The sequence below is a fragment of the Xylocopa sonorina genome, chromosome 1, assembly GCF_050948175.1.
Source record: "Xylocopa sonorina isolate GNS202 chromosome 1, iyXylSono1_principal, whole genome shotgun sequence".
Taxonomy (NCBI): domain Eukaryota; kingdom Metazoa; phylum Arthropoda; class Insecta; order Hymenoptera; family Apidae; genus Xylocopa; species Xylocopa sonorina.
The window spans coordinates 19,381,523-19,408,384 of NC_135193.1; the positions used below are offsets into that span (position 1 = coordinate 19,381,523).

General features: G+C 33.7%; 4 protein-coding genes across 10 annotated transcripts; 2 read left to right on the forward strand and 2 right to left on the reverse strand.

Moving 5' to 3' along the window:
• Window positions 1-291: 291 nt before the first annotated feature.
• Pyd (zonula occludens-like protein polychaetoid) lies at window positions 292-14,800 on the forward strand. Of its 5 annotated transcripts, XM_076901226.1 has the most exons (18): window positions 3,587-3,767; window positions 6,535-6,868; window positions 7,493-7,662; window positions 7,785-7,987; window positions 8,093-8,524; window positions 8,621-8,681; window positions 8,749-8,899; window positions 8,998-9,149; window positions 9,267-9,561; window positions 9,663-9,834; window positions 9,909-10,134; window positions 10,227-10,401; window positions 12,169-12,378; window positions 12,527-12,868; window positions 12,951-13,186; window positions 13,650-13,839; window positions 13,927-14,339; window positions 14,516-14,800. In XM_076901226.1, exons 2-18 carry the CDS (start codon window positions 6,677-6,679, stop codon window positions 14,517-14,519), a joined length of 3,624 nt encoding a protein of 1,207 aa, XP_076757341.1. In that variant the 5' UTR covers window positions 3,587-3,767; window positions 6,535-6,676; the 3' UTR covers window positions 14,520-14,800. The 5 variants fall into 5 exon arrangements, with proteins under 5 accessions (XP_076757350.1, XP_076757335.1, XP_076757341.1 ...); XM_076901235.1 differs by lacking the exons at window positions 3,587-3,767; window positions 6,535-6,868 and adding an exon at window positions 292-474; XM_076901204.1 differs by having other exon boundaries at window positions 8,093-8,681.
• Window positions 7,625-21,808, reverse strand: LOC143427350 (mitochondrial glutamate carrier 1). 3 transcript variants are annotated; one of them, XR_013102301.1, is made up of 9 exons: window positions 21,594-21,808; window positions 19,632-19,698; window positions 19,342-19,476; window positions 19,107-19,256; window positions 18,477-18,613; window positions 17,127-17,312; window positions 16,882-17,032; window positions 16,553-16,804; window positions 7,625-7,643 (listed from the first exon to the last, which is right to left on the reverse strand). XR_013102301.1 is itself a non-coding variant. In XM_076901405.1 (8 exons), exons 2-8 carry the CDS (start codon window positions 19,670-19,672, stop codon window positions 16,666-16,668), a joined length of 939 nt encoding a protein of 312 aa, XP_076757520.1. In that variant the 5' UTR covers window positions 19,673-19,698; window positions 21,594-21,808; the 3' UTR covers window positions 16,454-16,665. The 3 variants fall into 3 exon arrangements, 1 of the variants encoding a protein (XP_076757520.1); XR_013102300.1 differs by lacking the exon at window positions 7,625-7,643 and adding an exon at window positions 12,154-12,295; XM_076901405.1 differs by lacking the exon at window positions 7,625-7,643 and having other exon boundaries at window positions 16,454-16,804.
• Window positions 21,809-22,619: 811 nt separating this feature from the next.
• Rad60 (DNA repair protein Rad60) lies at window positions 22,620-24,491 on the forward strand. The gene is made up of 7 exons (XM_076901924.1): window positions 22,620-22,760; window positions 22,863-22,948; window positions 22,995-23,080; window positions 23,117-23,219; window positions 23,591-23,788; window positions 23,872-24,016; window positions 24,099-24,491. Exons 1-7 carry the CDS (start codon window positions 22,685-22,687, stop codon window positions 24,383-24,385), a joined length of 981 nt encoding a protein of 326 aa, XP_076758039.1. The 5' UTR covers window positions 22,620-22,684; the 3' UTR covers window positions 24,386-24,491.
• Window positions 24,492-24,530: 39 nt separating this feature from the next.
• Window positions 24,531-26,807, reverse strand: Hinfp (Histone H4 transcription factor). Its single transcript, XM_076894041.1, has 5 exons — window positions 26,249-26,807; window positions 25,828-26,164; window positions 25,308-25,623; window positions 24,927-25,224; window positions 24,531-24,849 (listed from the first exon to the last, which is right to left on the reverse strand). Exons 1-5 carry the CDS (start codon window positions 26,729-26,731, stop codon window positions 24,622-24,624), a joined length of 1,662 nt encoding a protein of 553 aa, XP_076750156.1. The 5' UTR covers window positions 26,732-26,807; the 3' UTR covers window positions 24,531-24,621.
• Between the last annotated feature and the right edge of the window lie 55 nt (window positions 26,808-26,862).

Below are 26,862 nucleotides of genomic sequence, written 5' to 3' on the forward strand. Positions count from 1 at the left end.
AATTAACATTAATGCTTTTGTACATCTCGAAATAGTACTGGCAGTTTTAACATGATTTATGAAATGCAGAGAAAAACCTGTACTATTATTAGCAACGTCGTCATCTGTCGTTAGCTATGAAAAAAAATTGCAGTTAAAAAAATTATTTGATATTTATTTGTGTGTTACCATATCTTAAAAGAATAATTATTTAAACAATATTACTTAAATAACGAAGGCATTGTGAGAACAAATAAAGCACAATTGTGTTAGTTGTTTTAATTTATATAATTACCAACAGAAATTGTTGTTCTAGACATCGACAATACCGACGGTTTCAAAATGAAGATGTTCGGAAAATTATTTCATCACGAGAAAAAAAAGAAAAAGAGGCACGGTTCAAAGAAATCTCCTTCAAGAAAAAAGAATTACATACCTCAAGATAACTTTCTGCTACCTGGAAATCAACCCAAAAGGCACAAACGAAGACACAAAGTAAGCAAAGTATTTCTTTACACATATATACAGTGCTGGACAAAAGTATTGGCACAGCATGATTGTTATGATAAAAATGCTTATAACTATGAAACAAATTGTTAAAAAGGAAAAATTTGTTTACACGTTTATTTATTTATTATTCTAGATTATTATTTAACAGAAACAGTAATATAAATAAAGTGATATGCGAAATAATAACAAAAACATATTTATTGAGCGTTTTAAGCATGGACAAAAGTATTGGCACAAATGATTGAAAGTACTTAGAAATTAAAAATTAATATTTGGTTGGCCCTCCATTCCTCATGATAACTTCCTTCAATCGTTTTGGCATTGAAGTTACCAATTTTTTTGTAAAATCCGGCTCTATATTGTTCCATTCTTGTAAAATAATAGCTTTTAATTGGTTTTTGTTTGTTATATTATATTTTCTAATTTTTTTTTCTAATTCATTCCAAACATGTTCGATGGGATTCATGTCTGGACTCTGGGGTGGGGTATTTAATGTATGTGCGGTATTGTAAACGATCCATTGTCGTACAATATAGGCAGTATGTTTTGGATCATGGTCTTGTTGAAAATAAAAATCACGCGGGAGATTTAATTTATTAGCACTTTTAAATAAATTTTCCTTTAATATATTTAAATATACATATTTGTCCATAATCTCATCTATGAATACTAATTCGCCAACCCCAGACGCTGCAATGGAACCCCATACCATGACTCCACCTCCTCCATGTTTCACAGTGGCTTGTAAATGTTGTGGATCCATTTCCGTATTTGGCTTTCTCCAAACTAATACTCTGCCATCTGATTTAAATATATTAAATTTAGTTTCATCTGAAAATAATACGTTATTCCAGAATGTGGGATCCTTTTTTATAAATTCTTTTGCAAATTCTTTTCTCATCTTCCGATTCTTCTTGGATATGTATGGTTTCCTTCTTGCGACACACGCAGAATATCCCGCATCTTTTAACACTCTCCGTATAGTTTTCGAACTTACTTCTTTTTTATTTTCTTCATTTAACTTTGCTCTAAGTTGTGATGAGTTTAATTTACAATTTATTTTCACTTCCTTTACAATTTTCCGTTTTTCTCTAACTGTTAACTTTGAGGGACGTCCACTTCGATTCCTACTTTTGAAATCTGATTGATTCTCAAATCGTTTTACGACACTTCTAATAGTGAATCGACTTCTATTAACACTTTTTGCTATTTCACTATAAGATTTTCGCATTTTGTGCAAATTTAATATTATTTTTCTCTCTTCACTTGTAGTTTCTTTCCCTCTTCTTGACATTGTTGCTTGTTATATTTCCTATGTTGCTAATCGACTGAACTTAAGGATGACTGTTAGAAAAAATGACTATCAGGGAATCCCCTACCTATACCATCAAGTGACAATCGGATTTTTTTCGGAGAGATACAACTACACTAAATTTTGTATAATGTGCCAATACTTTTGTCCATGCTTAAAACGCTCAATAAATATGTTTTTGTTATTATTTCGCATATCACTTTATTTATATTACTGTTTCTGTTAAATAATAATCTAGAATAATAAATAAATAAACGTGTAAACAAATTTTTCCTTTTTAACAATTTGTTTCATAGTTATAAGCATTTTTATCATAACAATCATGCTGTGCCAATACTTTTGTCCAGCACTGTATATCTCATTAATATTAATAACTAGTTAGCGTACACCTACTACTTGAACGTTACATAATTTCAAGCTAATGTTCATTAATATTCTGTAACCACAACAATAACAATATGAAACATAACCTCATATATTAATATTTAATATTTAAAGGAAAGACACGTCGAATAATACACTTTACATATAATAAGTTCATTTATATGTATTAGAAAGTTGTCAGAAAATAATTTTTGAGGTCACATTACAATTTCCACGGCCACTAGGTTAAATTAAGATTCCTAAAATCTAGATTAAAATTCCTACGAGAGAAATACTATTTTAATATAGAGGGAGAGAGAATTCGTAACTCAAAGCCATCGCTAAAACGCATACAAAGAAAAGCGTCAGTTTAACTGGAATATGACACACCTCACGAGCAGCTGGAATGTGTCGCTCTAGCTCAGGTATCATTCTTTTGTGTCCCCCATTCCTAATTATTCTCGGATTCGCAGGTAGTCTACGACATTCCATATAATAGGGGAACAAGTGCAATACAGGTTGAAAACCTAGATATATATAAATATATACGTATGTACGATTTATCGATTAGTTATAAATATGTTAATCACAAAATACCAGATACGTCATACAATACAAATTAATTTATTTACCTTATAATTCAATTAAAAACAAACAACTTGATTCAATACCATTGTTTAAAACAATAGAACGAGGACATTGAAACGATTAACTTGGTTAATAATAAGAGACTAAAATGTTAATCAAAATTAAACAGAAATAGTAATTAAATAGATGTGGAAAGACAATAGCTAATTTAGCTACTTCCAACATATTGCGTGTACCGGGCTGCTTATAATACATGCATTCATCGTGGTTTATGCGCACGTGCGTTGGGTCCAGATGTGACTTTACGTAACGGGTGCTTCAAACGAAAGAAACGAACAATATCATTACTATTTCTATTAGTAACTTATCATTAATTCTGAACTCATATCGAATTAACTAAATAATAGAAACCAATTTCAGGTTACATTACAAAAATTAGTTATTCTCTTTCTCGATAACTCTTAAAATGTACTTAATACCAACAAATTCCTTAAAAGTGTACTAACTAAAAACAAAATCATTTCTTTATCAATTTACCTATAAATTTTAGTCACTTGAACGCTTAAGAATCTAGACTTATATTGATTATTATTACTTTATACTAGCGCGTTGAATGATTCACGTGTTAAATAGTACATAGCGAGCAGTTAGATTACAAGCTTATCAGAAACGTTATACTTCAACACGAATGAAACAGCATTCCATACACAACCTTATGTCTCGAGATCGGGCCCATCACTAGCGAAACCAAAAACCGGTGCGCAAGCACGCGCATGTTGCGCGTTCCCCCACCATTATCCTCAAGTCCCCTAGCGCAGGTCCGTAGTGCCCCTACCACTTCTCACTGTTCGCGACACGTTCACTCGAGCAGCATCGAGCAGGCTCCGTATTCTTTACCGCAGCCGCCAAGCCTGTTTCTCATCCGATTTGCGTCGACCTGCCGCTTCCCATAGCCAAGCCACGCTCGAACCTATGAGCCGATCTTCGGCTCAACAATTCCTCGACTTCCCGATATGTACAGCAATCTTCTAATTGTCACGCTGCTCGTACTTATTTCGAGCGATCCAAAGTGAGTCGCGCGATTGTAAGAGTTGGTGAAGTGAACCTTTTTTTTTTCTGTGCGTGCTTCACGCCGATGGAACGTCGATGGATGTTAAAAGTTGTTCAGTGCCGTTTAGAATCCTGATACATGTGCACCGTGGACTTTCGGTTGGAAGCACACCGTGGGATTTCTGAGCAACCCTTTTCAGGCGGACAGGAAATACTTCGGAAATTTCCCGTAATCGTGAGGCCTTTTTTCGAATCTTTCTCCCTCGTCTGTTCAGAAGATGATTATGTATAAATGCTTAATACTTTGATATCTGATGCAGGACAGAGTTCCTTTGCTCTCTTGTACATATATCGTAGATAATCGTATCTTCTTTTTTTCATTGTATAAAAACTTTATGTATGAAGTGAGGAAAGACTAACTGTAAAATATGGCTTTTCTTAGTGCAGTTAGTTTCTCATTTCTTATTTACTTGATTTAATTACTAAGGTATTACTTTAAGATTTGAATAGTTAGCTCATGAAATGTTAGTTCTGCGCAATGAATGATTTCACGTTCTTTCAAACTCGAATGATTGATTGCTAATTGATTTGCGACGAATCAATTTATCGTAATGAATAAATATTTTGAATAATTCAGAGATTCTCACCGCGGTCGAATCTTTAATAAAACGTTACCGGTGGAACGAACGATGCGGAAGTTACGGTGTTTTCTTGCTTTCTGAAAAAAAGTTTTTCTCATAGTCGTCCTTTTCATTGGTCGAGGCTGACTCGGATGATTGGAATTCGTTCTCCGCTGACACCGTGGTAGTGATTTTTCGAATGCAGCCAGACCGCATTTCCCCTAAAGTTTCTTACCAAGAATCTACTGGCGTGTTTATACTGGCTCGAAGTAGTTCTCGTAGATCCAGATTCGAGTTTGGAAAATGGAAGTGCCAATGATAGAAGCGCCTGAGCTCTGTCAATGTATAGAAACGTTCAATCACGTCGCGTATTTTTCCGAGCAACAAGTGGTGTTCGAAATAACCTCAATGTTTTTTAGGCATTTCCGATTAATTTGAACCTTGATTAAAATTAATCATTGACGATTTGCGATATGATTACATTTTGGTCATCTTAACTACGACAAATTAAAAATTTAAAGTTAACATTGTTACACTATTAAGACAATATAAAACTATATTGATGAGATTTTTGAAACTTCTCAGATTTTATCTCTTTTAAATTTACTTTTAGATTAGAGATTCGATTCTTTATTTATTTTTAGGAAATTCAAAGTGGATAGAAAAGATACACTTACAGCGATAAGAAAGTTTAAAATATTATGCGCAACAATAGAACGATAGAATTTTGACATAAAAAAATATTTAATATGGAAAGTATTATGAATAACAGATACTATCGTTAACTACAAAGACATAGTAAAAAGTCTAATCCCACGAAATAAAGGACAAACAGTTAATCATCGAAATTGGTTTAATTAATCAGAATGAAACGTTCAAGATCAACGAAGAAATCCCGCGTGTAGAATATGGAATTAGAGCGACGAGGAAAGTGAAGGTCTGACCACTCGAAAGGAAAATGGAATTCTATAACAGAGTTGTCCGCGTGTTGTGTTCATCGTTCAACAAAATGCGATGCAATTGGGAAAACTCTGTTATCGAGGTCGCGCGTTTGCCTCGTACAAAACATCGTAGAACATACAACAGAATTTAGTGTCGTAGGATAACAGAGAAGCGGGGCGAAAATTTCATTTGAATGTATCTAGGATGCACGTGGGATTAACTGTTACTACGTCACTGTCTCTACCGCCTAAGCGTCGGAAAAATCCTCCATGAAAAGCCACTTTCCAACAATTTCACTCGTTCAACGAGCCACAGTGGATATATTACATTTTATACGATCGCATTTGTACAAATCAAATTTTTATTCGAGGCGGGAAGAATTAAGAAATCATTCGAGACGTGACAACAAGTGAAACGAATTTTCTTTGAAAGAAGAATGCTGAAAAAGGTTACGAGGGTTCTGGAAAATATTTAGGATTAGCGGTGGACCGTGCTGCTAAGCATGGCCTGTGGCGGATATGGAGACCCTCGGGTATAGCTGAGAACGAAATTGTGTGACGTTGGTAGTCGTTCAAATGTAGGCTTAGAGATAGGCATGCATTAGTGGATCTGTGGGGTGCGTTTGAATCTCTGATCATTTTTTCAGGCAAAGTCGTTACGGTATAGGCGTGAGTAACCGTTTTCACTCAGGGTCAAAGTTCGAAACTTAAATTGTCCATGCAAGCTGTAGCAACGTAGTTGGGAAAGGGGGGGTCTCTGGTAGTATACGGCGTTAACTTGCCGTGATGCATATGAGAATTTTCTAACACCACTTTTTACTCGTTAACACTTTAATTCCGTGGAACGGGACTGTGAACCGTGAAGTATTAATTGGTTGTTCATCCGGGCCAAACTTTGTTTTGAGTCCATCAAGACGAAGTTTAGCCGGTAAATACCATCGTAATACTCTGTGTTTACGCACACGATCATTTCTTGGAATTGTATAATTGCGGGCCGATTGTTAAACGTCCGCGCAGTCAGAAAGTGGCTCGCACAAGCAGCTATACAGCTGACTAAGTAGCTCTGTCTTAGAAAAATGAACTTTTCATCCAGAGGGAAGAAAGAAATATTGAATTTTTTAGATATTGTTTAGTAGGCTAGTATTATAAATTGAAAACATTTTTGGGACAGATACTTGAACGAAACCAGGAAGAATGCATCGTATGAGGATAGTGCCAAAAGGAACACGTTATTAAGACTGACAATTTTAATAGAAAAAAAAGATGCAACTATAATTTAATAGGAATATATATATACATAAGAAAGAGAATGCATGTGTAGCCAAAATGGTTCTTCGGAGGTGCTAAAAGGGAAAACATCGGATTCTGAAGACGAAGTTTCCCAGCACACGAGAATGGACAGAAACGATAACAATGTGGGTGTCGGAAATTCGGGAAATTCCCCGAATTCGTCTTCGACGACACATGGTGTTCTTCACAATACTTCCGGTGGAACCGATACACAGGTGCGAATTCATAACATTGCGGCGATAACGAAGGTGTCCTGAAAAATCGCTTTTTGTTTTAGGAAAATAATCAAACGCATTAAAAGTATTTTTTAATCTCCCTATTATTATGATAATTATTGAAAATTTTACGACAAAAAATGTTTTATAAAGTATTTTGGGAAATATCTTTTTAGTCTTCCTTGAATTAAAAAAAGGAAACAAAATTTTCAACAAAGATTGAAACTACCCAAGTGTATTAAAGTAATCTACAATTTGTATCTTACGTATTTTAAGTTTATGTACATTTAAATGCATTACGTTCATTTTAGAAATAAAACAATTCTGGATTAAGTTCACGTTAAATGTGTGTTAAGTAGGGGAAGAATCTTGTTAACGTGAACCCCTAGAATTTTTATCCCATTACCATTCCGTTTATTTCCCTCGAATTCTTGCAAACCATTTGCAAGGAATTGGATTTGTTCAAATTTGATAGACAACAACAAATTTATGTCGTCAAGACACATTCAAGTAATAATAATAAATTATCGTAGAGTGATTAACGTCTACAACAGTCGCAAAGAATTCAGTTGGGAAACTTTGTATAAAAATTTTTATCCTGATTCCATATGAAATTTTTTTCAGAACGGAGACAGAGGATGGGAGGTCCATCACGTCACTGTTACCAGAGTTCCCGGTTACGGATTCGGGATTGCTGTTTCTGGTGGCCGGGATAATCCCCATTTTACTAATGGCGATCCTGCTATTGCGATCTCTGATGTCTTGAAGGCTGGACCTGCAGAAGGAAAATTACAGTAACATTGATGAAAATAATAATTTTCTTAGAATAGATAATCAATTGGAATATTCATTGGAATTGGAATTTTTTAAACTTATTGCAATTAGAACAGGAGAAAATATATAAAATATTTTCTAGAGTAAATGATCGTATAATATCCGCAAACGGAATATCGTTGGAAGGCGCTGATTATGGGGCAGCTATCGGCGTTCTCAGGGAGTCCGGGTCAACGGTTCTCTTAGTCGTTAAACGTAGAGCTTCATCGAATTCTTCGGGGAATGTAGGGAATTCCACGCTACAAAGTCATCGGCTAACTTTAACAAGAAACAATAAAAAAGACGGTAAGGAATATTTCGTTGCTCCACGACATCTTTATCGCGTTCTTAAATGAACGCTAATAATATTTGTTACTTTAATTTCCCTGAAATTTTCTCTCGTTTTCTTAGATTTTGGAATTGTCCTTGGTTGCCGTCTGTACGTGAGAGAAGTAACGCGAGAAAACACGGGAGTAAAGCCAGGAGACGTTTTAACGAGAATCGGTAGCGTGGCTACGGATAATATGAGTCTAAAGGAAGCCAAAAAGTTGATGGACCAATGTAAAGATAGATTGTCGATTGTGGTAACTCGAGACAACTCCTGCTGCCACGTTCAGCAGCAGACAAAAAGTGAAACTGGAGAGTATCTTTCTGGAACGACGAGTTACAGTAGTCAGAATTTGTACGTTCCACCCCCAACAAGGCAGCCGATAGAGGATAAAAGCAACCTTGTTCCTAGAGGCCGTGCTAGAGGACCATTGATGGATGTCTCTCTGAGTCAGTTAGATCTTCCTGCCACCCCTACTGTAGACCCTCCCAGACCACCACCTCCCAGACCCGAAGGTACAGTTTCTATGAAAATTAATATAAAAAAAAATCATGACTCTTCGATATTTGGAAGTCATAAATATTGCATACAAAATCTATATTATGTTTTAGATTATTATAGCACACGAAGGCAATTATATGATGAAGACTTATCTAGGAATAAAGCTCCAATGTGAGTTGCATGTCTTAATTATTATCGCCGAAGAATGAATGATTATTGTTGCTAAAATATTTTTTAGGCCTGACCCTCGATTTATTACTTTCCAAAAAGAAGGATCTGTGGGCGTTCGCTTGAGTGGTGGAAATGAAACCGGTGTGTTCGTAACAGCCGTTCAAACAGGAAGTCCTGCATCTCTTCAAGGTTTGCAGCCTGGCGATAAAATTTTGAAGGTAACATTTTTACAATTGAATTCTTTGAACAGCACGTACTGTTTAAAGTAAGAACAGTTTCAATCTTGCGAGATATCATGCACATTAAAATATTACAGATAAACGACATGGACATGAAAGGTGTAACGAGAGAAGAAGCTGTCCTTTTTTTGCTTAGCTTGCAAGAACAAATCGACCTGATCGTCCAACATCGACGACAAGAGTACGATCAAGTGGTAGCATCTGGAAAAGGCGACTCCTTTCATATCAAGTAAATAACGATATCAAATTTGAAAAAATGTAATCTGTAACTCATGTTGACATACATATCGTGCTCTGTAACGCGGCGTGTGACTTGGAAGTTACATATCTTTATGCGGCATTTTAGAACTCACTTTCATTACGAACAACCGCAGAAAGGTGAAATGAGCTTCCGCAGCGGCGACGTATTTCACGTTATAGACACGCTACATAACGGTGTCGTTGGCTCGTGGCAAGTGTTCCGTATTGGTAGGAACAATCAGGAAGTACAAAAAGGGATTATACCGAATAAAGCTCGAGCCGAAGAACTAGCTACTGCTCAATTCAATGCAACGAAGAAGGAAATGAGTGCCAGTGAAAGCAGGGGTAGCTTCTTTAGGAGAAGAAGGAGTAGCCATAGACGTTCTAAATCTCTTGGCAGAGTAGGTTTATTTTTTCCATTGGTATACAATTTATATACATCCATTTATTAATAATCAGGTATCGGGACATTATGTATTTTACTGCTATTCATCAATTTTAGGATCACTGGGATGATGTAGTATTCTCAGATAGTGTTAGCAAATTTCCAGCCTACGAAAGAGTAATTTTAAGGCATCCGGGATTTGTTAGACCCGTAGTATTGTTTGGTCCTGTCGCAGATTTAGCTAGAGAAAAATTATTAAAAGATTTTCCTGACAAATTCACATCTCCACGTAAGTGAAGAATCTTCAACCACTGTTCAAAATATTTTCAAAGGTAATTCAAAATGTTATTTATTTACGTGCAGAAATGGAAAACCAGTTAGATGATAGCGTTGGGAAGAATACGAAATCGTCAGGTATTATTCGACTTAGTGCCATCAGAGAAGTGATGGATCGAGGAAAACATGCTCTGCTGGATATTACTCCAAATGCGGTCGACCGATTAAATTACGCGCAGTTCTATCCTATAGTTATTTTTCTGAAAGCTGAGACGAAGCAAATTGTCAAAGAAATGCGAGCCGGAGTTCCCAAGTAAGTTCCTATCGATTAAATATACTCCTTATATTCTCTTATCTCTGCACATAGTTTTAAATGTAAACATTTCTTAATTTTGTTAATCCTAGATCGGCACATAAGAGTAGTAAAAAACTTTTAGAACAATGTCAAAAGTTGGACAAAATTTGGGGACATATCTTTAGCGCTGTGATCACTTTAACTACACCAGAAGCCTGGTATCGAAAGTTAAGAGAACTGATCGATCGACAGCAACAAGGATTACTTTGGATGAGCCAGACAAAGGTAAGCGCGTTCGTTAATTTTTGTTAATACACTTTGATGAATACAATAAATACTGCAGCATGAGTTTGAATAACTGATTCTGTTGTTAGAAGTACTATCGTTTTGATTTAGTTATTTCAATCTGTTCCTTCAATTTTACGTGGGTGGACGAAAGATCGATAAAATCCTTGTTCGTGCGAAAATATTAGACGTATTCAAAGCTCAAACATATCGTACGAATGATGAAAATCCTATTGCGGGAAGCGAAAGGGATTGCATGGGTAAAACTGTATAATAATTTATTATAGCCATCATACGGTCGAACAATGACGTGGGGGCCATGTCATTCGTCCGGTGACCCTCGTGATTTACCTCCCCTTCCTATACCTCCGATTTCGAAGGAAGCCTTGTATCACGATGTGAACGAAAACGACACATATCACACGGACAAGTTATTTTCATTACCTTCTTATCCGTCTCTAACTTCTGACGTTGTCCGTGAGCAATTTTTCGGCTATATTTAGATCCCGCTTTTCCCAATTAGGTGTCTTGATTATCATCATCCAAAGAAATTAAGTATGTTAATTTTTTTTTTTTCAACACTTAGAGCACCGTATTCGATGCGAATAACGATGCTTCAAACAGTCGAAATATCTATTCGTTGTGCAACAAATATGTTTCATTAGTTTAGTCAAGATCGTTTCTTATTTTTACTGAGCTTACCAAGATATTCGGGACACCTTACGATCCATGTTCGATTCAAATTGCATGGCCACGTTTCATAGCTTTTACGCGATTCATTAGAAATCTTAAGTTGAAACCAAGTAATCTCATGATACTTTGTATGTATATGGATAGGTTTTAGTATCTTGATAAGTATTTGGAAGCTAGTCAGAATGGACAGAAAGTGTTTCGCAGTTTTGTACTTTGAGAAAGGTATTATTCGAAATGAAATTTCGAAACCTCTATATGATAATAAATTAAATGGGGAAATCACGAGGAATAAACAATTATAAATCATGGTTTCATTTAAAGGATTAGTTAACAGAACATTAACAATTCTTTACTTCACCTCTTGACAGAATTTAATGTATTATTTCTGGAAACTCGATTAAATAAATATACAACAACAGTATTGAAGGGATTTATATTTATATGTATACATATAGATTAGAAACATATATATTTTTACAAGAACAGTAGAGATTAAATTAAAGGAATGTACATGTTATCGAATAAATAATACATTAAACTTGCTGGAATTATTAAATCAATTTTTTAGGTATTTTTTTCATCATTCATCTGCATCTTGCAAGACTAACAGAGAATGTTCGGTGGTATATATTTTGTCTTGATTGTCAAACATTCCACTATCTCCAGATAAACTAAATATAATTAAAATACATTAGTATACTTTTTAATTAAAAATGTTTTGCATTATTTTTGCGTATAAATTTATTTAGTTTTAATCTATCCTATAATCTTCAAAACACCTTAACTGAATTTCAGAATTAAGCTTAATTGAATGGCAAGTATTTGTTTTTCTTTTCAACTTGAACCCTTTCAGATGCTATTACTTGAATAAAAAATGTTCATCGCTTCCTAATTTACATACAAATCATTTGTCTACGAACAACATCTTGATAAAAGTAAAAATATTTCTATTTACTATTCATGATGAGAAATGTTCAATTAATTTCAAATGTAGTAAATGAAAGAAAGATCTGAAAGGGTTGAGTAGAACATAAACCTCTGTAATGTGTTGTCCTCTGTGTCCTGCGATGATAGCCGGAAGAAGCACTCTCGGATGACTTCCTATTCCCGATGACTTCTCGCCTCTCCTATGCTTCCTCTCCGGAGAGTGACTTGGAGCTCAGTCCGGCACCAGTTTTGCCAGGTGCTTTGGGTGCACCGTCTAGATTGAAAAGCAGTTCTGATCCAAGCATCGCGACGCAAGACGACATTGCTGCACCGCCACCATACTCGACTACTTATCAGGTAAATAGATTCAATTTAATCAATTAACTGTGCGCCGTAGACAACTCCCATGAGTTAACTAATTGACAACATTACCTAGAACACAATGTTCCGAGTTATTAAAAAATATTCTGAGCAAATTCTTTAACGTTACTTGCTCTGTTTTTAGCAATCCTTTGAGCAGTCAAAAAGAAGATCACAAGGTGGAATGGGAGACGGGAAGTACGGATTCTCGATATCAGGGCAAGTTAGCAACCAATCAGGATCACCAGAATATTTAGGTGGTTCGTTCGAGCCACGATCTTCTCATCACAGCCCTCCCGATTTGCCACCACGGGTGGATCGTAATGCGAAGCCAAGCAATCAACAGCAAAGAACTACTGCGGGAAGATCGGCTCAAGAACGCTTGCTCAATAAAACAGATTCAGTATTGGATGTCGCAAATTATATAAACGCCACACCTCACAAAGCCAATGCCACATCATCGCTTGAAAGAACTCAACCAAAAGCAGTAAATATTGAATAAGATCATTATATGTGTATTGATAACTACAGTTGTTACGTTAGTCTTATTGTTGTTTTATTGTTTGTAGGGGAGTTATGATAGCATGTCTTCTTACGATTCCTATAATAATACAAATGGTAACGCTAGTTATGGGGCACCGAGTTTAAATACATCGACTGGTCGATTGGGACCAAATGTTCCCGACGACTTAAAGAGCAGCGGTGGACCAGCAAGGCCGCACGATCCTTACAGATTCACCAGATCGACAGCACAACCAATTCCAAGTCATGATTCGCAACCACGAACCGATTATGCCAAATATAGGTACAAATATGTTATCTACGTAAGAGATAATATTTAATTGACTAATAATTCGTTATAAAAACAGAGGGATAGACTCGTGTGTTAAAATATTCGATTTTTTTAAGCTGCTTTTTCACATTCTTCCTTTTCTTTTGTCTTCTAGAACGACGGCGCGAAAGCCTCGACCATTGAGGAGAGCTTGTAGAATTTATATTTCTAATCGAGATACGCTAGTTTAAATATCTAGTTCATTACATTTTTTGTTATTTTTAAATTTCTAAACATCCCAGCTGCGTATATACATTTAAAGATCTATTTTTAATTTAACTTACACCGAAGCGCTAGCTTTTTTTGTACTTCATAGATTAAACAAGCTTGACCCTAACGATTCTGTTTTCGTATGCGTATTATATTTTCTAATGTTTATTTATACAGCGTCTGTTATGCTCCTGTAAGCCAGAATATTTTGTTTTGTATATTGTAGCCGCACAACTGATTATAAGCCAATAACGTTACCCCAAAATAAACCCGGTGGATCGTACAAGCCAATACCCCCACCAAAACCAAAAAACTACAGGCCACCGCAAACAAACTTAACTCAGCCCGACAATAATGGGAACGAGGGGAACAACGCTCATCAACACTCAAAGAGCTACTCTATCGCTACTTCTCACGTAAGCGAACTTAAATTACAGTAGGCTGTATACGAAAGCAAAAATAAAGGAAGTAATTAAATAAAAATAGGAACTCTTTCATTCCAGGTAGAAAATACTAATAACATTCAACGAAACAGCGGACAGTACTACTATAACATTCCACCACCGAATCGGCATGACTCGAATCTCGCGAATTCCCATCACAACTTGAATCATCTTTCCACACCCGCACACAATCACAGTTTGAGCCATACGCATCCGCATTGTAGCCCGCCAATGTCGAGCCATAGTCATAGTAACAGTGCCAGTCAATTGAGCCTCGGTCTCTCGCATAACAGAAACAACGTCAATCACAACGGATACGTCGTGAACAACGGTCACAACGCATCCGCGCAATGTTTCCCAACAAGTCCAGGGCATAATCGGGAGCCGAGCGGACTAGATCTCGCTGGAAGCAGAGAACAAAGAGGAAGCGCTTTCGAACTTTATCGCAAACCTGCGCATCATTACAACGCGAGGTACAGTTTAAGTTTTTAATGCTCTATTCATATTTACACTCGAACTAAAGTTTCGAATATATAAGTTTACAATTTTCTCAATTTTGATTGTAATTTCCAAATGTTTTATTAAAGTATAAAAATTGTGAAAGTTTTTTGAAACGATTCAGTAACAGAGAATACTGTGATTATTGCAGTTAACATGTGCGAGGACTTATAATTCCTTTAACAAGAAAGAAAATGCAAGGTATTAATCTTACTAGCTTGACTTGAATGATAGAGAAAACATTGATATCCAGATATTGTGATACGTATAAATGACAATACGTACGATCATTGGAAAGTAAGTCAAGCTTAAGGAAGGATTAATTAACAAGTAGATAATTCAATTTATTTCGTTTTTTTTACTCATACTTTGTATATACGATTTTAATAAAAAAACATAACAAAGTTCTGAAAAAAATAATTGTTAAATAAAATTTTTTAAATAAAAATTGTACTAGTAAAACAAATCATATTTCACGTCTCTTTTGTACAAATCTGATTCACAAGTTCTTTTCTAGTTGTACAACTAACTAGTAGGATAGTTTAATAGTCTATATAGTTCTAAAATAATGTCGCGACGATACATGTAAAAAGTACTTTAAGCAACTTACAAAAGAATAAGTTTTCTTAGGAATATCTTTGAAGGATAAGTCATAATTCTTACAGGGCAAATTTACTTTCGTAGAACGTCAATATACATCAATAACATTAATCTTTTTAATATACTTCTGGAAAGTCATTACTAAAATTGACTGTGAATTCTCCTTTCAGAAACTTCTCTAGAGTCTCTCGAAAATCCCTTAACGAGGAAGTCAGAAGAACAATTTAACTCTTAATTGTTATGATAACTTTACATCTTTCGACACCATTAAATGTTTTAAACAGACTTGATGCAAATCTGAATAAAAACATTTTGTATGATGATTGTTTAAAAAACAATAAGAAAGTATTATACAAAATATATTTTACACTTAAAAACACATAATAATACAATTATTTATGTTAACAAAAAGTAAGTAGAATAACAACATATATAATATTTTAATGGAAAAGAAACTAACTCGTTTCGCACAGGTTTCATATCAATTAAGAGTTACTTCGTATTATTTGATCTTTATAGATGCCGTACCTTTTGACAATAGAATTAACTAGAACCACAAATAAAACTAAAATCTTGTAAAATATAAGCTTCTGTTGTTACGAACCTACTATATCAGTGTCTCCTTTTACTGTATAACATACTTGTAAAAAAGCACTAATAATTTGTAATGGACTTCTCATTATTTAGTGATAATGTTATATACATATTATAGGTGCTTAGATATGTAGTACTTTATATTTGATTCCTTTCGATCGTGCTATATAAATTATGAATTTATGTTTGATTTTACTTAGCAGAATGTTAACATCATAATTAAAGAAGCTTGCAACTTTTGAGTTTTTAAAGAATTCAAATGATACAAACATAAAATAAAATTGGAAACACTGATTTTTCAAGTAGTAGTTCATATAGAAGACAGGTAATGTAAATACGGTAGAATCTATGATTTGTGATTAATCCGTCAACAATGAAAATAAGCAAACTTGATCACAAATCGTAGACTTTATCCACATTCGATAATAATATCATAATACTTGGTCGGAATCAATATTTCTATTTTTTTTTAAACATTGATCCAACACTGATGCAGCAGAGCAGAACCTTGATTATCCGAAGATATAATTGCGAAAATATATAATATCTTAAAGCAAGTTGAGAAAATTTACCACTTAATTATACTAAATTCTTTTTCCACTTGTATTAAATTCAAACTTTATTAGCTAATCTAGTTTAATTGGCTGATTTTCAAGCTGAAAGCCCTTATAACTGATGCAATATTACATAAACATCGTTATTTTAATAAATTTTATTAAAATAACGGTGATTATGTAACGTCTACTTAAATCTTAAGCCATCCAGATATTTTAACTTTATTTACAATCGTTATCGAGTTTCTTTTAGGCAGTCCAAATTATCAAAAAAGAAATTAAAATAATTATACGTATAAAAAAATAACGATATTAACAGTAATATATACATATAAAAAATAGGAAATACACTTCTCTAGCATAATAATTTATCAAACAGATCTTGTATTCGTTCTGATGACCAAGGTTCTAAAAAATAATTTAGGAAAGGAACAACTTACTTGCTTGATAACTAGCGACCAATACTAAGCGGAAATACATCTATAATACGCAAGTTATTGTCAGTTTAATCCCAGAGTATTTTGAGACGGCAGAGAAGAATGGAGGGTTGCGTTTACTTGAGACCCAACAGCCATTCCGCGACACCGAGGTAATAAACGGTTTGTGCAATCCCAAAAAGGGGTGCTATCACGATCATCCTGCAGGCTCCACCTTTAAAGAATGCCGTCGGACCCTCGTTCTTTAACGTTTTCCTGAAAAATCATAAGATAAGGTAAATGATAACTTTATCCAAATATCTGGGTAATTTCAAAAGCCTACTTGTACTTACGTTATACAGTCGAAAACACCATCGTATGTTGGTTCACCGGGTGCCTTTTTGATTACTTGCAATCTAGTTTTAACTACATCAAAGGGGTTTACAGATAATGCAGCCATAGAACCAGCGGCGCAACCAGCCAGAAATGAACACCAAAACACAGCTAATAATACACGGATAACGCAATAAGTGTTTATAAAATTGTTTAACTATAAATACATGTTTGAAAAAATTGTAGGATATGATGAAATACTTACAGGAGCCATCCTCTCTTTTCGGTCCAATATCATTCAGCCTAGCAAAGAGTGGGAAATAAATAATAGAAAATGTAACATCTCTAAGTGCTGTTGCACCCGTGCCTTGGTAAAGTCCCAAAATTCCTCTCTTTCGCAGTAAATCTTTCGTTAATGATAAGGCTGATACTTTAGGCACCGTCTTGCCTGCTACAATAGTATAAATTTATTTTCATTTATATATTGTCAGTCATTGCTATTAATAAAATAATTATCTATATTTTAGTAAACTTTGCTGTGCCTTAATCACACATAGAGTTCATCTATATCTGATATACATTTATCTTATATCTGTATACGTACCATAAATGTACATATAAATATGAATATTTCTGAACATAATTCTGTGTTTTTAAACGATATTTCTAACACTGAATTGAATCTTTAATATATTACAAATGTATTAGCAGTATATATATTGGGTCAAATTAAATAACAGGTACGTGCCATTGAAAACAAGTAACATTACCAAAAATCAACTGTTAGTCTTTTGCCTTGTACTAAAAGAAATGAACGATCAGCATTGGTTGCTTCATTACGAAGGAGAAAAAACACATTTTTAATAGATCAGACATAACAACAAAAAAATCAAATTTTTAAAATAGGGATAACTAGAAAAGTGATAATGGATTTGTTGCGTTAAACAAAACTCAGATTTGTATAAATTAAGGGAAAGTGTGCATTTTTAAAAAGTAATCAAACTGGAATACATAAATTTCTTTGTCATCTCATAGTATAGAACAAGTGCAATTCATAAAAGAAATTATATTCCTGTATTATTTACAATGAAACAAATGAAAAAAAAATATTAAATTTCTGCTTTCAAGATAGCGTTTTTTTAATACGGGTTAAATTTTAATTTCCGAATTTTGGAGAATGCGTTAACAATTAAGAAATCTACTCTATTTCTGAAGCAAATCCAATCCTCTCAAACAGTTTACCGATTTACATTCGATACGCTGTCGTCCATCCTCAAACAAATCTTCATTTCCGTACTTTTTATTGGATAAGCTGTAAATAACATGAATCGAACGAAATAAAATTTCTCGTTAGAAGTCTTGATAGCATTCCATTAAAATTTCATCAATCGAACTTGAATAATGTTTATTGTCAAATATTCTACGCAAACTTGTACAACTTATTTTGTTGTATAGTTGGTTTTGCATATTTAGAACTTTGTAGATAAACTTTATTATGTACCGCATAACAACAAAATCGTTTAGCGATATATTCCATCGAACGCAACATCGTCGTTAAACGATGTCTAACTGTATTACATTTTCCAACAACGAATAATTAACAAAATTGATTTACCTTCCTTTGCTGCCGCAGCTACTCGTCCAGCATCTTGCATCTGAATTTTAAGCAATTCCATCGGGGTTGTGACAATGATTTGGCAAGCTCCGGCTAAACCACCGGCAAGCATTTCACGTTCTAATGGCAGTTTCTGTCTGTGCAAGAAATTCATAACTTTAACCACATTGATACCGACTTTAATATTGATCATGCTATTACTCCTATTGACTTTTTTTATCTTATAGTAACTAATCTTATCGACACTGATTCCAATGCAAATATATGTATATACTCATTCCGCTGTTAACGTAATACCATATTACATTATGGATATCAATATCTTCATTCGAATATATCGATATCCAGATTAATGTCGATTTATATTGATACCGCGCTGCACTTTTGTAATCTGAATCAGAATTTTTTAATCTTTTGGGTGCGGGGATCCCATAGTGTTTACGAAAATTTCTGATTTTGATTTCTGAATTTTTAATTTTGAGACATAAGACAATGTCAACGTTTTAAATAAATAATAAACTAAAGAATATAATACAATAATAAAAATAATTTTCGGCGACCCCTGCTGCAGGTCCCGCGACCCACAGTTTAAGAAACTCTAATCTAGATCAAACGAAGAAAACGGCATACCCGGATCCGGTTGATAAGTAGTGTCGGAAAGTATCATTGGCAGTGAGTTTAATTGCTTTCTCTGGTGTGATTAAAAGGATATTCACAGCAGACCCTTTGTACATGCCAAAGTATCCCTCAGCTCTGTATGTCTTTTTAAAACAGTCGAACCTGGGGAGAAATAATTAAATTTAGTAAAAGAAAAATAAGTTCCCCGATTTGTTAAGGATATGCGCGAAAGAATGCAATTTCTTACATGGACGTGTACATCCGTTCGCCATTGGGTCCGACAACTTGATTCTGTAATCGTGTTTTAACCAAGTCCAATGGGAATACCACAGAGACACCGATAATACCTGCGATCCCGCCATTTATAATCTTTGGAAGTAATCTAAAATTGATGTTCAACCAAACTATTAAGATTTCATTTGTTATTAATAATTATTATATACCAGACATAATTTCGTTTATACCATTATGAGAACATATTTACATTATATATCGTATTTAATGAAAATTTGTCATATTGAAACAAAAATCACTTACTTAAACTGCTCTGAAACTTTTTGCACACTGTCCTTTTCCATTGAAACTAGAATTTAGAATTTCCTCCCTGTTGCAAGAGTACAATATTTTATTACATAAGTAAAACTAATAAATATACTATTATATTTATTATTACGTATAATCGTATAAATATAGTAACTATTATATTAGCTATCGTTATATTAAATCGCTTACTAAATTGAGAAACCTCGTAGATAAATAGAACTAAACAACGTCATATTATAATGTATATTTCGTTTTTAATCCATATACAGATATACTAAAAGTCAACGTCTATACGTGTCAATGGAAAATTTACCAAACGTAATTTATGTACAAACGTGTGTGTACACATTATCACATGTGCGCAAGCTACGGCATAAAAGTGGCCTCTTTTATTCTGACAATATTACTACGTTTAGCTACCATTTCGTAGCAGCGAAATATGACCTGAGCACATCATTGATTTCTTACGAAAGCCAGAACTTCCAGCAAACATTGTAAGCTTCACTTTGCGTGACAATGACCGTTCGAATGTTACGAAATAAATTGGCTAATCGATATGACAATAATTTGAATAATTTTTTATTATTTAAGTATGAAATCAATGTGTAAATTTAACAGTAAAATTTTAAAGGACAGAGTCAGTTATTGCAAATATAAAAATATATGAAACATTGATCTTTGTATATTGAATTATCTATTTTAAAGTAGTACATGTGAATTAATTTGAAAGGAGTCTTCCAATTTATCCGTCCTCAGCGATTTTCGATGCGTTAGAGGTCGAGGGGTTTCGACACACGTGCTAATCGATTTCTCTTAGAAGAATTCTGTCGCGACAAATTGCAGCGAACCAGTTTTATTTAGATATCATCAAATAATATTCTTTTCTTTTTAATTGACATTTTCTACAGTCAAATTATTTTGCAAAAATGCAAAGTAAACTAAATTGTTGGCACGCTGTTACTAATTTCTGTGGCAATTACTAACTGCCGCGTTAGGCTTATCTATGATGACAATTTCGTAGACTAAACTGATAATGGTTTAATGTTTCAAACATTATCACGTTTCAAGGAAATTTAAATTTGCAACATCGTAACTTAAGTCCTACAACATTCTAACATTTATGAGCATTTTTATGTTGTTTCGAACTAGTTTTTGTAATTGTATTATCGCTGTTATAATATTGGTGCTTAAGTGGTGCAAAAATATTACATAACAAATTGAGAAGTGCATAAGGCCTGCACGATGCACCAATGATCGGATATTTTATAACATCGAATCCCATTTTCTCGTTTTATCAGGAAAATTTTTGCGACTCGATCCGTACAATCCCATCTTCGATATTCAACTATAATTTTAACAAAACGATACGATATATTGACACGAGCAGAAATATTTAATACAATTCAAATACTTGCAAATAAACGTAGAAATAAATTATTAAATGAATCTATAAATAGCATGTAGAATAAGAAACATATAATTTAACAACTAAATTAGTAAGGCAACCATTTGGATAAGCATGGAAAAACTTGAATAAACGTAAGTAATATTTATGTAAATAAACAATACGTCAAACACGCAAGCTTATTCGGTGTCCAATAAAGTAGGTTAGGCACAACCACCTAAAACTATATACTAGAAAGGTTAGGTTGTTAACTGAAAAACTTAACTACCCATTTGACAAACTGCCTATTCCTTTCAACCAACAATGTTTCAATTGAAAACAACTGCTCGATTAAACGGAAACATCGAATTGTACGTCGAGTACATGTATAATTGAATTCTCGACTATGATAACAGAAATCTATCTAACGATGCTCCCGTTCAAATGATCGAGGAGTGAAACGTATCGACGTAAGTAGAATTTTTCGAAAACAATAAATCGTATCAGACATAATTCGGGGAAAATTTTGGAATGACAGTAAACCGGAAACTCAGCAGAAGACATATACTCACCGATCGAAAGTGGAGTGCGATTGCCTGCAGTATCTCGTCGATGAAATGCAATTCTTATCATCGAAGGCGATAATATGGATTACGTAGATGACTGAATCTTAAACAGACAGTATAACTGGCATAATATTCAAGAGATTTCGCTTTTCACCGGGGATCGCAAGAGATAAAGGAGGACTCGGCACGGTCCACGAGTGAGTGGGACTGTCGTTTGCTTACGTCACGGATTACGCACCAATCGCTGAACAGCCTTACAGGATTAAAGAGCGAAAAGGATGGAAGGAGATTCTTAAGGACAATGTTCTGTTTCTCTTGTCCCTTTAAACGGTTTGAAATAATATACATCACACTAAATTATCAAAGATATTATTTTTGACATTAAAATAACTTAAATCGAATATTACTAAAATAATAATGAATCCAATTTATTTCTATGGTATTTTTATAATTTTAAAAAGTTATGATATATGTATATAGAGCGTGACTTTTTAAATTTATGATTTATGTACAACTACGTCAAATTTAATATATATCTTTAAAACAGTATTGGATATTTTTGAATTTTAAATATGAATATTTCTCTTACATTAGAAGTGTATGATATTAGATTATATGAATAATAAGAAATTTTTATGTTCAATTACTAAACGAGGAGAATATCTTACGCTTATCTATTCTTCTGTATGTTTTTTATTAGTATTCCGAATATTTTTTAGTTGGAGAGAACGAAATCAACCAAAGTCAAATCTACGTCACTCTTTAAAGATGGCAGAACAGTCACAAAATTTAAAATACTGTCTCGAGCAGAAAAAGTTCGTAATACTAAAATAGAATTCGCTTATTCTTTTTTACTAAATGTTATTTATTTAAGCTCTCGAAGAACTCTAGTAATACCATCTACAATCTATTAGCTTTTGAATGTCATGTACATTCATGAAGAGATTCATCGTCGCATTTAGAAATAGTCGAAAGCCATTACGTCTAACCTTGATTTCATCCAAGTAGTAAACAGAATTCGTTTTAACTTATTTTCGTTGTCTTAAATGTTGTAAGTAGTAAATAGCACGTCGTTAGCGAAGCCTAAATATTAAATAATGGAAACAGTGCAATTAGTGAGTTCCTCTGAGGATGACGACGACATGTATTTAAATTCTGTTACACAGTTGAAAGGTATACATTAAACTATTCTCTTATCTTTTACACGTTATTAACGTTTACGAGCTTTTTTTCTTATGAATGAAAATTCAAATACACGAAACGATTCATTTACAGCGTTGAAGAAGAAGCGGACATTACCGCAATCAAATTGTACAAAGGCAATGGAAAAAGCACAAGAGAATAACGAAGATCTGAAGCACGTCTAATGCATATAGAATAATGTTCATAGATGATTAGTTTTTCTAGAGTTTTATAATTTACAATATATCATACTTGATGTTTATCCCTTTTTTTCTGTTGAAACATCATAGATATATACTAACATTTATATTGTATGGTTCGTGTAAGCTGTGATCTATCTTTTACAGTGTTATTGAGATTCCTGATGATGTTGCGGTACCAGTCAGACCAAGTCGGAATACAGGAAGAAAAAAGAATACCTCTAGACGTCGAGCAACAAGACGGAGACAAGTAAATTAATTTACAAGTATTATATGCACTAGGAATATTTATTGCAATACTCTCGAATTTATACAATACCTTTTTAGTAGAGTAGAATCTTGATTATATGAATTGTTATAGCATAGATTTGTGAGTAAATTAAAATATTAATACTGAATGAAATTTAGCAATTTTCTTTAATTGATCATTGTTCTACAAATGAGATTTTACTACATTAATAATAAGAGAGACAAAAATGGTATAATATTCGAGCGATGCAATGAATATTTTAAGTATTGTATTCAAAGTAAAATAATAATAATTTTCATTTAATAATTTCTGAAATGATTAATTTCATCAATTAAAGTTGTATATATCTGTCTTTTACTTTCTTTTTTTAGAAGAGAGATACATCAGAATCAGATTCTGATTTAGAAATTGTTTCTGTGGAAGAAAAACAGAATCCAGTCGAAAATGATTTAATACTAGTTGAAAAGAAAGTAGATGAAAATTGTCATATTAGCGAGGAAGAGACTTATGAAATAAACATAAAAGTTCTTTGGCGATCAAAAGATGTACACCGCTTGAATATCTCAAAAGTATGTGGCTGTAAATATTAGAGCACACTACTACTACTGGTTCACACTTTCAAATAGTTGAAAAATTATTTATTTTGTTCCAGAGTGAAAACTTCCAAAAAGTTTTTGAATATTTTGCTAATTTAGAACAAGTATCAATAGATGAAATATTAATAACAAAAAAGGATAGAACTATTACGAAAAATGATACCCCAACTTCCATTAATTTATCTGTAATAGATATACTCGGTAAATTAATCATTAACATTTTATATGAAACTTGTAGATTTCTTTGATTAGTTTGAAATAAAACTAAAAGATATTTTTATAGAGGGTGGCATTATCAAACAAGCCAGTTTGGAAAAGGATACGAATAAAGAAAACGACGAAAATATATGCGTAATAAAAGTACAAACAACAAGCAAGAAAAATCTATTAATTTCTGTTAAACGAGATGAAAATTTTAAAACTTTATTAGAAAGGTGTGCTCAAGAATTGAATATTGAGCAATCAAAAATTAAATTATACTTTGATGGAGAACTGGTCACAATAACAGATACACCAGATTCGTTAGAAATAGAAGATGAAGCGTGTTTTGATCTCCGATTATCTTCCTAGTTAATTGTCTTATATCTATTTATGAAGATTTCGTTAATTTATTTATATATAACATACTGTATATACTATTAATAAACTATTTACTTCATGCAAAAGAAAAATCAAATTCCAATTTTCTAAGTATTAACTCATAAAAACATAAATGTAAAGTGTAAAGATTTTAATAGCAATTTTGCAATAGAAACGTAGGCTTGGTTTTCACTGAATTTTATTGGAAAATCTTATCAATCATTAATTTATGTTAAAATTACTGGTCGTCCTTCAGACGGTGGTAGTTCCATAGTTTCTTGAGCTTCCACAACTCTACTTCTAATTATATTTCCTTCAGCATCAGTTTCATCAATCGTTATCAGAATATTCGAAATCACAGGCATAGACTTCCCTTCGTTATTTATCTCCTCTGAGTCTTCTTCTACTTCTTTTTCTTCACCTTCCTCTTCTTTTTCATCAAAATCTTCAAAAACCTAAGAGAAACAAACATATTTTATGTATACCAAGTTTATACGAATATTCCAAGTTTTATTGCAAATAAAAAAATTACTTCTACTTGCGGCACGCTAGAATCCTTATTTAACTTAATTTTAAATTTTCTATTTTGCATTTTTGACTGATTGATAGAAGGATTTGTTTCTTCTTCGACAGCCTCGTATCTAACCATTTGTAGTCTATAACAACCATCTTCATCATGAGTGTATTGGAATTTTGTGTGACCGCTAGGTAATTGCAACTGATGTGCCTCGATCAAATGTTTTGTCAGCCTATAGCTTTTTCTATATTTTATCGGACATTCGTGGCAACAATACCATCGTATTTGCATCCCATGAACGCGTTCGATATGTCTTAAAATAGAATATTTTTTATATAAAAGTAAATACAGTATTTTTATAATTGACTTAATTTACTAAATAGTTCTAACGCGTACCTATCAAGAGTGTACGCGACTTTACATTTAAACAAGCATCCTTCGAAATGACACGAGAAGTTCGGACCATTCGTGTGAACTGTCATGTGTGAATCCAAATCCTGTTGAGATTTAGCAGCATGACTACAAAGTTGGCAAGGGAAACTCCTGGTAGAAATATGTCGATATCTAACATGTTTTGCCAAACTGGCTGGTGATTCGCAACTCATGTCGCAAAGGCTACATTTATAATTAAACACATGCATTCGCATATGATCCTTCAAAATTCCTTCAGTTGGATAAAACTTATTGCAATGGGAGCATTGGAAACCTTGAACTAATAATAATTAAACTAAATTACATCTATTAATTTCACATGAATCTATGTTGGGCAAATTATTAGAAATTTAAATTATACGAACAGATTTTGCAAAAATATGTACAGTTAAAACTTTTAGGGCACTAACAAAGCTGAATACTTCAAAATATAAACAGAGGCTACGGTATTTACAATAAACAGTGAAACTAAATCAAGTTTTACCGTCGATTGGTATTTGTCGTTTACAGTGCACATGAAATTTAGTGTTAGAAGCAAATGTAGCGCCGCAATCAGGACAAGCAGCAGTTTTCTCCTTCGTATGACGTCGCATGTGATCCCGCAATTTGTACAAATTAGGACACAAGCTACCGCAACCGGTCCATTTACATTCTAGACCTCCTTCAATTTTATTACCCCTTGGGCTTTCCTCGATGTGCGCAGTCACATGATACAAGTACAACTGGTAATTCCTGAAATATTTTAAACATTCTTCCCAACGGCAAAGAAGAGGCGCCGGTAGATCCACGACATTTTTCCATTCAGAATCTCGGCGACATTTCTAAAATAAAAATAACATTCAAATCTCTGCAAGTATCAGTATCGAAATTTGAGTAATTGAAAAAGGTAGCGAATAATGTCGTACAGGTAATTTGATCCGAGATCGAATATTCGATCCAATGCATTTCAATTTCGTGTGATACGCATGGTAATTGACATGCCTCGAAATCTCATCGGGATCGTTACTTTCGTAAACACAACCGTTCCATTGGCATACATAGACGCTGACGTTCTCCTCATTGGTTCGCGTGCTTAAATCGGACACGTGCGCAGCCACGTGGTTCACGAATCTCTCGACGCGATTGGTCTCGTACTTACAGCCGGCCCATTCGCATGTCAGATGATAGACCTCGCGTTTTAGCGGTAAACCAATTCTCCTTCTTTTCGTGCCACACTCTGACACGGAATCAAATTCGGAATCAGTGTCGTAGCTATCGTTATCGTCCTCTGCTTTTCTTTTAGACTGCGATTTATCCGCGTACGTAAAATTTTTTTGCGACTTCACCCAATCGTTACACCGCTCCTGCACATCCTTGCTAGTAATTAACTTTTCTGCGAACTCTGCCATTTTGTTACTTCATTTTCATATTTCTACACGTTAATTTATTTTCTGCTATATTTAATCTTTGTTTTTATGTCGTTATTTAAAGCTGAATAGAATGAACCGTACACTTGATAAACTACGTGAAAATCAAGTAA

Excerpts from the sequence above, each read along its gene's own strand:
- Hinfp (XM_076894041.1), bottom strand. The coding sequence starts at position 26,731 with ATGGCAGAGTTCGCAGAAAAGTTAATTACTAGCAAGGATGTGCAGGAG. Across the intron at positions 25,225-25,307 it reads GTCGCGTACACTCTTGATAG|ACATATCGAACGCGTTCATG; the intron begins GTACGCGTTAGA and ends TTCTATTTTAAG. Across the intron at positions 24,850-24,926 it reads CTAGCGTGCCGCAAGTAGAA|GTTTTTGAAGATTTTGATGA; the intron begins GTAATTTTTTTA and ends TGTTTCTCTTAG.
- LOC143427350 (XM_076901405.1), bottom strand. The coding sequence starts at position 19,672 with ATGGAAAAGGACAGTGTGCAAAAAGTTTCAGAGCAGTTTAA. Across the intron at positions 18,614-19,106 it reads TACTTATCAACCGGATCCGG|ACAGAAACTGCCATTAGAAC; the intron begins GTATGCCGTTTT and ends TTTCTTGCACAG. Across the intron at positions 17,033-17,126 it reads GAAAAGAGAGGATGGCTCCT|CTGTGTTTTGGTGTTCATTT; the intron begins GTAAGTATTTCA and ends GTGTATTATTAG.
- Pyd (XM_076901204.1), top strand. The coding sequence starts at position 6,677 with ATGTGTAGCCAAAATGGTTCTTCGGAGGTGCTAAAAGGGAAAACATCG. Across the intron at positions 7,663-7,784 it reads CCTGCAGAAGGAAAATTACA|AGTAAATGATCGTATAATAT; the intron begins GTAACATTGATG and ends AATATTTTCTAG. Across the intron at positions 9,562-9,662 it reads GTTCTAAATCTCTTGGCAGA|GATCACTGGGATGATGTAGT; the intron begins GTAGGTTTATTT and ends CATCAATTTTAG.
- Rad60 (XM_076901924.1), top strand. The coding sequence starts at position 22,685 with ATGGAAACAGTGCAATTAGTGAGTTCCTCTGAGGATGACGACGACATG. Across the intron at positions 22,949-22,994 it reads ATAACGAAGATCTGAAGCAC|AGTTTTATAATTTACAATAT; the intron begins GTCTAATGCATA and ends TAGTTTTTCTAG. Across the intron at positions 23,789-23,871 it reads ACCGCTTGAATATCTCAAAA|AGTGAAAACTTCCAAAAAGT; the intron begins GTATGTGGCTGT and ends ATTTTGTTCCAG.